At 40.8% G+C, this 15,469-nt stretch overlaps 1 protein-coding gene across 3 annotated transcripts in view; it reads left to right on the top strand.

Moving 5' to 3' along the window:
* The first annotated feature begins 254 nt into the window (after positions 1 to 254).
* Positions 255 to 15,469, top strand: part of Cep89 (centrosomal protein 89) — a 55,729-nt gene continuing 40,514 nt past the window's right edge. For all 3 annotated transcript variants that reach the window (XM_047527073.1, XM_047527072.1, XM_047527074.1), the window contains exons 1-4: positions 255 to 391; positions 3,908 to 4,014; positions 10,378 to 10,536; positions 13,318 to 13,504. In XM_047527073.1, coding sequence (XP_047383029.1) covers positions 353 to 391; positions 3,908 to 4,014; positions 10,378 to 10,536; positions 13,318 to 13,504 — 492 coding nt within the window. In that variant the 5' untranslated portion in view covers positions 255 to 352. The remainder of the gene's footprint in view (positions 392 to 3,907; positions 4,015 to 10,377; positions 10,537 to 13,317; positions 13,505 to 15,469) is intronic.

Below are 15,469 nucleotides of genomic sequence, written 5' to 3'. Positions count from 1 at the left end.
CATTCTACCCGCCCTGCGCCTTCCATGGTGCCCGATAGGCTGTGGTATCAGAGACGTACACCTGAGCTGACCAATAAGAGAGCCGAAAGCGCGGATCGCTTCCTCACTGGTGGAGATTTGAACGGGACTCCCTAGTTGCCAAGAGCGACGGATGTGGAAGTAACCTTGGCTCTGATTGGTCAAAGACAAAAGCGAGCCAACAGCAAGCGTGGTTGTTTCGAAGTCCTTTAGGAAAAAAAGGCGTCTGGAGTTAGGCCAACCAGACCGAAACAGACTTTAAAGAGCGGTCTCTCGCTTCGGGCATATATGCTGGTAAATCCAGGCCTCGGCCCGGCCAGCCCCTGCAGCAAAGATGCTCGGGGGATTTCGGAGAAGCCGCAAGAGCCAGTTCGTAAGTAGATTCTCGCCTGTCCCGGGAGTTAAGGGATGAGAGTTTGGGGAGGGTTTGGTATTTGGCCTGAGATTGAGAGAAGGCGGCGGCACCGGAAGAAGTGGTTCTTAGTTCGAGAAGCCCTAATTTGTCAGTTCTAAAGAATCATCTACTTCAGGATCAGCCACAGACAGGAATCATTCTTCCCTGCAACACTCGCTTCGGTGCTGGGAGTTCACTCCCGCCTGCTACAAAGATGCCCCACTGCTGGATATCCCCGAAGGGAGTCATTCTTGATTCCTCCCTCCACCACCCACCACGTACCCATCAGCAAATCCCATCGATTCTACCCCACCAAATATATCTATAAGTGGTGCCCACCCCAACCCCGCCTCCAGCATCTGTCTCCCTGCTCTGCTTCCTAAGCAGCTCCTCAGAAGTTTCTCTGCTTTCAAGTCTCGCTCTTCCCCGAAGTTCGTTCTCTACATAGCAGCTAAAGGAAATATTTGAAAACTCAAATCTGATCATGCCACTGCAGTCTTTAGAACCCACTGCCCACCCCGCCCCCGTTCCCCCAGCACTCACAGATCCACCCCCATCTGACCTCCCCCGCCTAGACGCGCCTGAATTTCTTCCCTCCAGATCGTCCCATGGCCACACTGTCATTATATACTTACATTCCCGTTCTCATTCTCTCACTACCCCGTTGTCTTTCTTACTCACTTGCTCTAGGATCCTGACTCCTCCTTTCCCGCAATTTATTGATCCTACCAGCGTTTTTTGTTTGTGTGTGTGTTTTGGCGGTGCTGGGTGTCTAACCCATGTTCTTACACATGGTAAGGCAGGCACTGAGCTATATACCCCTAGTTCCTGATCCTATCAACTTTTAATGACCCACTGGTATCTCTCGTCCTTGAGATCCTCATTTTCAACTGTAAATACACCTGTCATCATTATAATCACTCTCTGCACCATCAACTCTCTTGTTCCTGTCTCCCCTTTCCCTACTTGCCTGGAAAAACCTAAACCTACTTATATTGAATTTCCCACAAAATTAATATTAAAGTGCAGAAAAAGCATTGTGACAAAGCACTCCTAAACCCTTTAAAAATAAGACCAGACAGCATGTCTCACTTGTTCTCAGCTGAAGTCATTTTAAACAGGTGGATGTTGAGAAGCAACGAAGATGTAAGTGAAGCTTTATTTTTTTTTGTACTGGGGATTGAACCCAGGGGCATTCAACTCCTGAACTGTATTTCCAGCCCTGTTTAATATGTATTTTTAATTCTTGTTTTGAGACAGGGCCTCACCAAGTTGCCAAGGCTGACCTCAAACTTGTAATCCTCCTGCTTTAGCCTCCTGAGTAGCTGGGATTACAGTTGTGTGCCACCACTCCCAGCTTGAAGCCTAATTTTGCCTCGTAATTCTACTAACTCACATCAGCATGTTCACTGAGTTTTTATTTGAAACAATAAATATTATTGAGTTTTTGCTATGTGCAGATACCCATAAAAGATTGACAGCTGCATTATTTAGAGGATAGGCAAGTCCATAAATAATTCAATACAGAATGGCAACATAAAAACTACTGTAGAGGTCTGTACCATTGGAGAGGCACCTAGGAGTCCAGAGACTTGACTTGGGCTTTGAAGGGAATGAGAAAAGAGAATTCTGAGTGGAGAAGACAACATATGCATAGAACTGAAAAAGAATGTATTGTTTGCTGTTTGGGAAATGGATGGAAATTCTGAGTGCCAAAGCCAGAATGTGTGGAGGGGGCAGCAGATATAGCTCAGTGATAGAGCATTTGCCTAGCACGAGCAAGGCTCTGGTCCATCCCTACCACCTCATTCATATATATATATATATATATATGTATGTAGTGAAAGATGACTCTGAGTCCGTTGGTAGGAACCAACTTATAGAGACCTATGCTGTGCTAGACCATTTACATGTCATCAGGAGAGTGGAGCTCTGAGGGTTTTCATGTTGGGTGGAGACAGAATTATCCTGACTTTCAGAGACCAGAGGTGAGAGGACCAGAGTTAGGAAATGATTATAATGGCACATGTAAGAAATGTTCATCATACTAGGGGGATTTACTCTTTTGAAACAAAAACAAAAATCATGAGGCCTTTTTGGAGTACCTACTAGATGTCAGCCCAGGGGATTCGAAGATTAAGAAGAAAACACTTTCTTGTCCTTGAGAATCTCCCAGGTGGTGGTGGGGAGAGGAAGGTGGCAGACATGTAAAATAAGTTTTATGACAAATGCAGAGTGGTCTGCACCATACAAGAGAGGTGTAGAGAGTGGAGAGAAGTGGCAAAGACGGCTCTGCAACACCTGCTCCTGGGAGTGGTCTGCAAATGGAACTAGGGTGACAATGAGACTGCAGGGACCCTTAGATCTGCCCATCCCTCCCTCCTGAAGTTTGCTCCCAGCTGCACATCTCTTCCTCCTCTGTACATTGTGTTTCCTACTCTTTGGTTAATCTTTGTAGGCCCCACCTTCAAAGGTGCTCCTCACTAGGCCATAGGATATCTTCATCTGGTACCATAAGACTTGCAAATGGGAATAATCCCCACTGTGACCCCCAGCCCACCGTTGTAGCTTTTCCCTTCCAGGTGACTGTTATTTGCAGAGTATTGTCACCAGTGTCTCGCTCCATTCCTCTGCTCATGCTGTGCCTGTTCTCAGAATACTCTTCCATCACATTCCAAATGTGGGAGCAGTGACGATCTCTGAAGACCCAGTCTACATGCATCTATGATCTTCTCCAAGGGGAACACTTGAGGTCCCCTTGCTGGCCCCAGGACCTGAAGGAGCCCTTTCCTCCTTGGGCCACCTCAGCATTTCATGTTTACCTCTTGCTTGACACTCCATAATTATGTGTTCTAGATGAACTATTTGAGTGTTTTTCCTCTATACTCTCATAGACAGTTTTTGCTCCTCAAAGACAAGATTTCTTCAGTGTTGTCATGGTGTCCTGCCTCTAGGAGTGAGTGAATGGCAAGTGCTCAGAAAAAAAAAACTGGCTAGTCCCAGAAACTTCTGAGGGATCTCCAGTTACCTAAAGCAGGGTCTGACTTTCTTTTCATATAGGAGTGTTTTTCATTACTCTGCATGTTTGAGATAAGCCATTTAAAATCTTCATTAAGTTCCTGTGGGGCAGTGTGCTCGGTGCTAGAGTTCCAAGATTAATAAAGATAAGAAAGTCACCTGCTTCTTAGGAAGTCATCCTGCTCAGCAGGGGACACACAGGGGGTAGTAATATGGAACAAGTAGAGAGTCTGGGATGACTGGGGGATGGTCAAGAAAGCTGTTGTGAGGAGGGAAGGACAAGAGGACCCCACGTGGGTGCACTTTTATGGCCAGATGGGGATTGGGAGTGCTAGGGCAAGAGTGGGGCTCCTGATGGGGCTGGATCCCGGGGTGACCAGTGCAGGTTTCCCCTCCCAGGTGTGGGAGGTGGTGGTGGTGTCAGGACCCAGGTGGTTACTTCATCCCAGTGACCTCTGCTGGGTTTCATTTGTGCAGAAACACATCACCCCTGGCCTCCTCCCTGCAGCCAGCATCGCTCCAAAGCCAGCTGTGCCTCGCACACCTCCTCCCCGCAGCCCTAACCTGTCTCCAGAGAGACCAAGGTGAGTCTCAGATGTGCACACCCTGAGATTACTCCTGTCCTCAGCACCAAGTACTGGATCCTGGAACTATTAAAAAAAAAACAAACACACAGTTCACAGGTAGGGTGATTAGAAGCATATCCTTTGAAATATTTACTACAATTCTATATTGCTGCACTTAATCTGAGGATAATAAACTTAGGGTCTCTCCAAGTAAGGTGGATGAGCTCACATCTTGTGATTGGATGTAGTTAGTGTTTTTCTCAAAATAAAAAGCTTTAAAGTGCAAACGTTTGGGTTAATAGTACTTCCTTTATTCTTTTGGTGCTGGGGTTTGAACTCAGGGCCTTGTAAGTGCTAAACTTATAATGTACCACTGAACTACATCCTGATCAGGTTAATAGTATTTTAGAAAGAGTTTTGAATTGTGCACATAGTTTCCTTTCTTTTCTTTTATGATACCAGGGATTGAACCCAGGGGCACATAATCACTGAGCTAGATCCTCAACCCTTTTTATTTTTTATTTTGGAACAGGTTCTCACTAAGTTTCTTAGGACCTCACTAAATTGCTGAGGCTGGCCTCGAACTTGAACTTGTGATCCTCTTGCCTCATCCTCCTGAGTTGCTGGGATTACAGTCATGTGCCACTACTTATTCCCAGCCACATAGTTTTCTTTCTCTCTCTCTCTTTTTTTTTTTTTTTTTATTTGTAAGTGGACACAATACCTTTATTTATTTTTATGTGGTGCTGAGGATCGAACCCAGGGCTCACTAGGCAAGCGCTCTACCACTGAGCCACAACCCCAGTCCCTAGTTTTCTTTTTAAACATGATTCTGTCTTAAAAGAACTGCTTTATGTTAAGAAGAAGGAGCACATTCACTGCTGAAACTTGCCATTCCCTGTCCTCCAGTGCACTGAACACAGCAGCTACCTGACTCTCTTATTCCTGAGACCCCCTGCCTGTACCTTGATGGATTTTGAACACAGGTGTGGGTCTATTTTTGGTCCATAGAAGACATTGACTTGGTTATTAACAGTGAATAAGAACTGATTCCATTGCAGGATGGTACCTTCTTTTTAGTGTTCTTTGGTACTAGAATGTTGTGTATCCCCTGATTTAAAAAAAAAAAAAAATACTCTGTAGGGCTGGGGATAAAGCACAGTGATAGAGTGCTTGCCTCTCATGCACCTGGTTCGGTTCCTGTACCAGGGAGAAAAAATAATCAGTGTGAAATATTTTAGCATTTGCTTTTTTAGCATTTGCTTTTTCCTTCAGCACAGTCTGGATACCATGGATGGTAGTAGTGTTTACTTTGTGCCAACTACTTTGGTAAGTACTGAAGAAGCATCACCACGTTTCCTCCTCCCAGCAACCCCATGAGAGGGGTCCCATTTGTCATCTCTCTTTTGGGTCACCTGCAAGGCCTGGGCCTTAGTATCTGGCACAGATCTCAAGGCTGGCTAGAGTAGTGGCCTGGCTATGATGCAGATGTGGCGCTGTCCAACTCTTCCGTGTTTGTGGGAACAACTCTGTTGTGTTGTTGGGGCTTTATGCAACCATAGCAGTAGCTGGGGTGGGGTAGCTTTCCGTGCCATTGTGCCCCAGGAAAACAAATGAAACGTGTTATTTCATGGCAAGTCTTGTTTTATTAGAAAAATTTCATAGTGTCCATAGTGACACACCGATTAACCTTTAATATTATTATTCTACTTCATGTATAATGCAAAAACCTTCTAGCAATTTACTTCTATTTCTTCCTTCTGTCTTTTGTGTGACTGTTGTCATACATTTTAATTCTTTTTTTTAATCCTTTTTTTATATTGGTGCATTATAATTATTGTAATAGTGGGATTCATAAAATTTTAATTCCATATGTAGAAATTGCAAAGTGCATTGCTGTTTTTGCTTTAGACAGTCATTTGTCTTTTAAAAATACTTTACTGAGGTATATGTATAATAAACTACATATTTTAAATGCATTATTTGCTAAGTTTTGACATATATTTACCTCTGTCAAACCATTACCACATGAAAGATAATAACTATATCCATGATGCCCAGGAGGTTCCTAAAGCCCCTTTGCAGTGCCTCTCTTTTCCTCTCTCCCTCCTCCCATTCCCCCACCCAACCCACTTCCGCTCACAGGCAACCACTAACCTGTCACTGTAGATTAGTATGCATTTTCTAGAACTTTATGTAAGTAGAATTACATAAAATAATTATGCTGGTTTCTTTCACTTATCATAATTATTTGATATTCTCCACATTGTTGTGAACATCAATAATTCATCCTTTTCATTGCTAAGAACTGTATTTCTACCAAACTTTGTTTATCTACTCACCTCTTTCTAGTTTTTGGTTACTAGAATAAAGCTGCTATGAAATCTTTGGACACATGCTTTCATTTTTCTCAGGTAATTAGGAGTGGAATATTTGGGTTATGTGACAGGTGAGTATTTAAGAAACTGTTAAACTATTTTCTAAAGCTGCTGTTCTATTTATGTTCCTACTGAAACCGGATTTTCTCCATTTCTACTGGTGGGTGCGTTCTAAGCCTGTTTTAGTATTAGCAGCTAATTAAGATAGGGGATGCAGAGCTGGGGTTGTGGCTCAATGGTAGAGCACTCCCTTAGCATGAGTCAGGCCCTGGGTTTGATCCTCAGCACCACATAAAAGTAAAATAAAGATATTGTGTCCACCTACAACTAAAAAATATCATAAAAAAGGGGGGGGGATGCTTGTCAGTGTCTGCTGTTGATATTAGGCAGCAAAGCTAGATTCCTCTTCACCACCGGTGAGTGGTGTATTGCAGCTCTTATAGGCAATTCAGTGTTGTCACTGCCATAGCAGCAGATGCCACAGGTTGAGGCCTCAGTCCCCAAGATAGCCTCTTCTTCACTTCAGATGTCAAACACAGACCCCAGTTTGTTTTACTTGTTTCTGACGTACTGGCTACAAACCAGGGTTCCCACACCCCTTTCTTACATCTGGTTTATTTGGTAGAGCAGCTCACAGAACTCAGGGAAACAGGTTATTTTAGAGGATACAAGTAAATAGATGAAGAGATAATAGAGTGAGGTCAGGAATGGTCTCCAGCTCAGGAGCTTCTGCCCTGTGGAGCTGGGATAGATCACCCAGCACATAGTTGTGTTCTTTCTGGAAGCTCCCACATGTTCAGCACCTGCAAGCTCTCTGAACCAGTCTTTTTGTTTTTTTTTTGTGGAAGTTTCATTATGTAGGCAAGATTGATTAAATGATTGGCTCTTGGTGATCCCTTCCTGGAGCTGGGGGCGTGGAGCTGAAAGTTCCTACCCTTTGAGCACCTGGCCTGTTCCCCTGGCAACCAATCCCCATCTTGTGGTTTTTGAGGGTTTTACCAAAAATCGCCTCATTAACCTGTGTGTTCAGGTGTGTTTGGAAGGGCTCGTAAATAATGAAAGGCTGTCTCTCATCTTTATTGCTCTGAAGCTGTTCTGGAGTTACTTCAGGAACCAAACAAAAGACCAAATTCTTAATGAAAAGATGTTCTTATTGCTTTAGTCACTTAGGAAATAACTAGGGTTACAGGAGCTGTGAGCCAGGACAAAACCCAAAATACTTATATCATAATAGCACAATAGTTGTATCATCATAGTATTATTTTTCATTTCTCTAATAACTAATACATGCAGTAAGCATCTTTTCACATGCTTATCTATTTCTTCTTTAATGAAAAATCGATTCAAGTCTTTTACCCATATTTAAATATTGGGTTGCTTGCTTATTTTTTCATTCTGAGTACATAAGTCTTTTACCAAATATAGTGTTTGCAACTATTTTCTCCCCATCCGTGGCTTGTCCTTTCAGTATCTTGGCAGTCGCTTTTCAGAGAATTTTCAAAAGTCCAACTTACCAATTTGTTTCTTTCATGGATCTTGCTCTCTGTATCATGCCTTTGAAATCTTTGCCTAAGGTCACAAAGGTTTTCACCTATATTTTAGAAGTTTTATAAATTTCCATTTGGGTTTATGATCCATTTCGAGTTAAATTTTGTATATGACATGGAATATGTAAATTCAAGTTCATTTCTTTTCTTTCTTGCATATAGGTATTCATTTTTTCCAGCACCTTTTGATGTTAATGGTGGTGGTCCAGGGGTCACATTGTTTCTTCTTCTTGTGTTGTTTTCCCTAGTTTTATTGGGGAACTTAGGGAAGTTTCTATAAACTTAGGGAAGTTTCCAGGTTACCACTTCTCAACTTTTGACTGATGGTAGGACAGCATAGATCGAAAAAAATTTTTTTTTATTCTAATTAGTTATACGTGACAGTAGAATGCACTTACACACTTTGATGTATCATATGTAAATGGGGTATAATTTTATTTTTCTGATTGTACGTGTTGTAGAATCACATCAGTTATGCAGTTATGTATGTACATTGCATCAGATTTTTAGATTCCCATTGCTCATGGTCTTACCTGCAGATATCCAAATGTAACCCATGGAGAAGAGATGTTACTATTATGAAATTAAAATCACATGCTAAAGACCTAAAGGTGACTCTCGGTCACCTTGGTTTGTGCTGACCAGTTTTAATTGATAAATAATGAAAGACTGTTTTTGGTTAATGATGAAATGTGTTTTTAACAGATTTTATGTTTACCCTTCAGGGTTATTTGTGTTCTTATCACCAGGGAGGAATCTTATAATCAAGAACCTTGAGAGGTATATATAGCCTTCAGAGATAACAGGTTGTTTGCAAAGGAATGTAACATATCCTATTCACTTAGCCAGAGCAAGGCCAGAATGGCCTTAGGTAAATTGCTTTTTAAGAGAAAGCATGTGGCAGACCAGCATGTAGGCTCAGTCCTATGTCCTTAACTTCATGTTTCCACCACTCATGCTATCTGCTGCCTGTCAGTATTTTGCTGTGTAACATACTGCACCAAACCTTAGTGGTTTAAACATTGAACAACAGCATTTTTTAAAAATCTCACATCTCACTCGTGTTCTCTTTAATTATTTTTTTCCTTTTCATTTTGGTTATTTACTGTTGCTTTTGTCTTTTCTTATGCAATGTATAATCTGCTGTTAACCTTATAGGTGTATTTTTCATCTCTGATATTGACATTTCATCTCCTGAAGTTTGGGTCTTTAAAATCTTCCAGTCTCTTATTTAGCTTTTTGAACTAAACAAGCTCAAGTAAATAAATTTTTTTATGAAATGCAGTTATAATAACCCTCTTAATGTTCTTTTCTGCTAATTCTCAAATATATGTTCAATTCTGAGTGGGCTTCAATTGATTCTTCATAATAGATCATATTGTTCTGTCCCTTACATATCTGGTTATCTTTGAATACAACACATTGTGAACTTTACCTTGTTGAAATTTTTATATTCCTATAAATCCTCCTGGTCTTTATTTTGGGATACAGTTAAGCTACCAGGAAACAGTTGAATCTTTTGAGTCTCGATGTGTTAGGGAGTGTCTGGAACAGCGCTCAACTAGGACTAGCTATTTCTCACCACCGAGGCCAGACCTTTCTGAGTTCTGTACCCAGTGTCCTGTGAATGATAAGTTTTTCCAGTCCATCTGGTGGGAACAGGCACTGTCCCAGGCCTTGTGTAAGCGTCTGGCACTGTTCCTCTAATGTTTTTGGATGGCTCTTCCTCCAGGTTTGGATCATTTCCATGTGTGCTGAGGAATATTCTGCTTAACACTTGGGGACCTTCTGCAGATCCCCAAGTTTCTCTCTGAGCAGCTCTCTCCTTTCTGATACTCTGTCCTGTGAATTCTTTCTGCCTTGGTGTCCTGGACTCTCAGCTGTATCTCTACAACTCAGAGTCTGCCTGGCCCCACTTCAGTTCCTTCTCCCTGTACCGTGCGACCTGGAAATTTTCCCAGGCAGTAAGCTGGGACAATTCTGACTCTGTTCTTTTGTTTGGTTTGGCTTTTTTAGGTAGGAAGTTGAACCTATTGTTTCCGTCTTTCCTATAACATAGTTTTTAATAATTTGCAAGAGTTTTGAAAGCACTCCTTTACATCATTTCTTTATTTTTATCTTTCTTTCTTTTTTTTCCCTTCCATTCTGATCTTTCATTTTAATAAGAAAACTGTTTGGGATCTAACTACCTGGACTAGAGCTCTGGTTACACCTGCTATGGCCTAGAAAAGCTTTGTAAGTTATTAAATGTCTTTGAAAACTGGGATGACTAATATTGATTCATAGAGTTGATGTGAGAGTCAGGTGAGATGGTCTGATGGTGCATAGCAGACTGTGGGCATGCAGGCAGCAGGCATGCAGTTAAACACCATGGCTCAGAAGGTAAACCTTGAACAGTTGGGCTTTCGGCTCCAGCGTCCCTGTCTCACTGTCTTATGTAATGTTTTTGCCCATAGATCTGCTCTGGCTGCAGTCATTCTGGCAACAACGTTGACTGGGCAGACCGTTGCCATTCCCCAGCCTCGTCAGAGATCTCGTTCTGAAAGTGACACCTCCAATGTGGAAAAGGACAGCTTCATCCAGCCCTATGCCACCAGCTCAGAGCACAGGCTTGGGTAGGAACAGTATGTTGCTGGTTCTGCTTTTGCTGGGGACAGAAGAGGAGCAGCTCATTTTCATCACTGTGTGCGTGTGTATGTATGTGTGTGTGTGGGCATGCATGTGTGTGTACGTTATTTATGAGTCTTAGTCATCAGGTTCTCATCTTAGTGTCAATGGGACACTGTCCAGAGACATTAATTGCTCTTGAATCAGAATTTTCTCCAGAGTGCGTCCTTAAATGTTAACTTGTAAAAGCACTGGTCATTTTAATGGCAACACAGAGCCAGTGAATTTAGTGTTGACTTTTAGCCCTGAGTAGGAGTCTCTGTGCCACAACCTAAATAGGGAGAGTTCCCTCCCTCATTACTTCTCCAGAATCTCTCCTCTGAGCACTCAGCAAATTTTGCCTTGTTTCTCTGTTAACAACTTTCCTTTATTGCATCAGCTGAGTTTGAGCTGACACAGGGCTTAGTTGTCAGGAAGGTTTCCTCTGAAGGAAGAGAGGGTTGAGGGGAGCACTTGGGGACATATAGGAATTAACTAGGAACAGGGAGTAGAGATATGGCAGCAATTGAAGGCAGATGTTTGTGTCTGTGAGGGCTCTGGTGAAGGGGGCAATGAGTGGCAGGGGCCAGGCTAGAGTGGCCTTTGGTATCCTGTTCAGAAGTTTGGAATGTGCCCGAGGAGCACTGAAGACACTGATTGGCTTTTAGGGCTCATGGGTGAGAGTGAGGATATCAAATTTTTTTTTTTTTTTGGTACTGGGATTAAATTCTAGGGTATTTTGCTAGAGCTATATCTCAATTCCCTTTTTTTTTTTTTTTTTGTTTGTTTTGAGACAGGGTTTCCCCAAGTTGCTTAGGGCCTTACTAAATTGCTGAGGCTAGCCTCAAACTTCATATCCTTCTGCCTTAGCCTCCTGAGTCACTGGGATTATAGGCATGTGTCATTGTGCCCAGGTTAAATTTGCCATTTTAACTGTCATATATATACAATTTTTTTTTTTTTTTTTTTTTTTTTTTGGTGCTGGGAATCAAATTCAGGACCTTGCTCATACTAAGCACTTACTTTATCACTGAGCTATACCCCTAGCCTGTTTATAAAGTTATATATATATATAAACAGGCTAGGCTATATATATATATATATGTAAATATATAAATTTAATGTAACAAATTCTACCCATTTTCCCATTTTTAGTTTCTGTCATTATGGTTATATTTACAAAGATCTTTTCCACTACAGCATTATATAAATATAAATACTTATTTACTTCTAGGTTGTGTTTTATTTTTACATTTAAATCTTGACTTTTTGAGATGTTTAAATACAGTCAGTTTCTTACTTGGCCAAGTAAGAATTAAAGGCAAAATTTAGTTCTAAAATTAATTGGAAAGAATAAGCACATAACACCATCCACAGACATCTAGAAAGGAAGAATACTAGCCTAGGGGAAGGACTGGATAAGCCCCATTGTATTTCAAAACATACCACTAAAGTATCAAACATAGTACTGGACCTCAGTATCTGAGAGGTGTCTTGAAGGCCTGAGGTGAACCTTGAGTTTACAAGCATATCAAGGCTTTAATAAAAGCAGCTCCAGGGGCTGGGGTTGTAGCTCAGTTGTAGAGAGCTTGCCTAGCTCGTGTGAGGCACTAGGTTCGATCCTCAGCACCACATTAAATAATTAAATATATAAGTAAATAAAACTGTAAAATGGGGAAAATAGTTACAGCAAGAAATGAGACAGGATTTTAATTTTCCTAGGTTGAAAAGTTAACTTCAAACTGGATTGGACATACTAGAAGGAAACCAATGGACTTAAGTAGATAATTCATAATAGAAGAATTATGACTCAAACACAAATATATGGAAAATGTTCATTCTCGGTAAGAAATGTGTAATTAGAGAATGACATTTAAATTGTTTTGGCAAATCTAAAAAACTATTACTCATGTAGAGATTAAGAAAATGTTTTGTGAAATGATTTTTGTACTGTACCATGTAGACACAGAGCAACTTATCATATGGTGGTTTGTTTTCTAGTACTAATCCTTAAAATAGAAGAGATTATTTGCACATATATGTTCATTATGGAGTTATTTATAACAGTGATAATCAAAGGAAAAAATAAAGCCCACCAAAGCAGGGGAATTACTGACTAAACTGGGATATCTGATTCTTTGTATGTGTGTGTGTGTGTGTGTGTGTGTGTGTGTGTGTGTGCGTGCGCGTGCGCGCGCATATGCTTTGGGAATCAAACTCAGGGTGTTATATATGCTGAACACATGCATAACCCCAGCCTTATTCCTGTCTTTTAAAATGTTCACTGTTAACCAGGTATGGTGGTACCTGCTGGTTATCAGTGACTTGGGAAACTGAGGCAGGAGTATCACAAATTTAAGGCTAGCCTGAGCAACTTAGTGAGGCCCTGACTCAAGATAAAAACAAAAAGGGGTAGGGATATAGCTCAGTGATAGAGCACCCTTGGGTTTAATCCCCAGTACCAAAAAACAAAAAACAAAACAAACAAAAATATTTGACTGTTAATATATCTGATAACAAGGCAAATTATATATGTATGCAGTGATAACTATAAAAATAGAAAAAAGATAAATACTAAGAGTATATAAAGAGATGGGCTAGTGGGTGATTTAATCTTTATGCTTCTACACGTTTTGGGATGTATTAAAATACTTCTCTGGTGGGGACTTGGAGGCGGTGCATTTAACATGTTTATTTTGATGACAAGGGTGAAGTGCTTGTTTATTTTACTGTTCAATGTTCTAATACAGACCAAGTTGGCAGAATGAGATGGGAAGAAGACCTTCTTTACCATCCTTTGCAACACTGGGTTATGGGGATGAAGAGGACACTGAAATGCAGGTGTCTTCCAACAGCAAGGAGGTGGGCAATGGCAATACCAGGAAAGAAGAGGGAGGTCATAGTGATGCTGTGTATGCTACGTCACACAAAAAACAGGTGATTTCCATATTCCAAAGTTTGTGTAATCACTTTCTTTATTCTGCATTTGATTGCTCTGGGGCTTTTATTTTTTTAATGTGTCCAGCCTTATTTCTATCTGTGTTGGCTAAAATTTAAACCTCTTTCCTATACCTTTCAAAGTCAAGTCATTCAAAGACAAACATCTTCCCATTCTTAATGTAGATTTCTATCAGAAGCTAGTAATTCCACTCTTTCCTCTGATCCCAAAAGCTAATTCTCCTATCACTTTTCTAATTATCACTGTGTACATTGCAACCTTTCTTCAGAGTCACACTCAATGAGAGGAACATTGTCATGAATCTCAACAGTAGTGACGTTCCTTGCTGTTTACTTACCATGTGTGGTGACCACTCTATAGGTTTTTCTTAGATGACCTACCACTAACTCTGTGAGGAGTTCTGTTCGTTGCCCTGTCTCACACTGGGGAGAACAAGGTACAGTGTAGTTGAAAGGACCAGCTATAATAATCCTGATTTATATTTGTTTTTTGCAGTACTGGGGATTGAATCCAGGGCCTCACGCATCTAACCCTGAGTTTTAAACTGTGCTCCCAGGGTTTTGGAAAATGAGTAGTGCCATTTCTTTACTGGCTAAAGAGCACCACGATCTTTTTCCTTTTTTCTTTTTTTACCATCACTAATGGCTCATTATTCATTGTGACTGCACGCACAGACTCACAGCATCAAGCTACATTTACATTGGATATATTAGTTATCTTCCACTATATTAACACACATTCTAAATGGGCTTAGAGAACTTACTTCATTGAGTCCTTATGTGAGTATTTCATGAACTAGCTATCACTTTCCAACATATGTAGACTTTAATATGCAGAATTAGATTTCTGTATAGTGAATATTGCTGTAACCTGCAGATGCTGTTCAGAGCCCCAAGCTGGTGACATTGCAGGGTTCTAGAAGACTTAGATGAAGTCCACTGCTCTTTTTTTTTTTTTTTTTAATGGATACCAAGGATTGAACTCAGGGTCAGTGAGCCACATCCCCAGCCCCATTTCGTATTTTATTTGGAGACAGAGTCTCAATGAATTACTTAGTGCCACCTCACTTTTTCTCTGAGACTGGCTTTGTATTCATGATCCTCCCGTCTCAGCCTCCTGAGCTGCTGGGATCATAGGCATGGGCCACCACACCTGGCTAAGTCCTTTGCTCTTTATTGCACATTTTCTGGCTGCTTTTTTCATACTTGATGTTACAAAGTTGTATCACTTAACTACTCCAGAAGCAAAGTTTGCCACCACATCTTCCTTAGAAGAAAGAGGTTATATTGACTTATGCAGCCTAATTCAAAGGACAAATATTATATATTTTTAGGCAAGCCTATTATGGTGACTTTAGGACCCATATGTATAGAAAGAAAATTTATTTTTAAAATTTGATAAGTAGAAAATAATGTAACACATTAGTGTTTCCATTCTCCAGATTGAACAAATATTACCATTTTTCCCCCTCAGGTTGTTATGTTTGTTGGTGCTGGGGATCAAATTCAGGGCTTGTATACGCTCTACCACTGAGTCATGCCTTTTAACACCCCCAATTTTTTTGTCTTTTTGTTTTTTTTTTTTTGTACTAGGGATTGAACCCAGGGGTGATTTAACACTGATGCCACATCCCCAGCTCTTTTTATTTTTTATTTTGAGACAGGTCTCCCTACATTGCTGAGGCTGGCCTAGAACTACACATCTCCTGCCTCAGTATCCCACGAATTGCTGGGATTATAGGTGTGTACCAACACACCTACCTGGTTTTTTCTTTTCTTTTCTTTGAATAAAAGAAATAAAAGGCTATATAGTCAGGGTTGAAATTGTCTTTGTCTCCCACCTCCACTCCCTTCCTGGAACCCATCTCTTGGATTTGGAGTACATTCTAGAAGTCTGTGTTTTTATTCTTTTACCACAATTAAGTGCAAGTGAACAACTACAGT

This window comes from Sciurus carolinensis, chromosome 16, assembly GCF_902686445.1.
Source record: "Sciurus carolinensis chromosome 16, mSciCar1.2, whole genome shotgun sequence".
Taxonomy (NCBI): domain Eukaryota; kingdom Metazoa; phylum Chordata; class Mammalia; order Rodentia; family Sciuridae; genus Sciurus; species Sciurus carolinensis.
The sequence above is the reverse complement of the archived record's forward strand: the minus strand, read 5'-3'. Positions and strand labels throughout refer to the sequence as shown.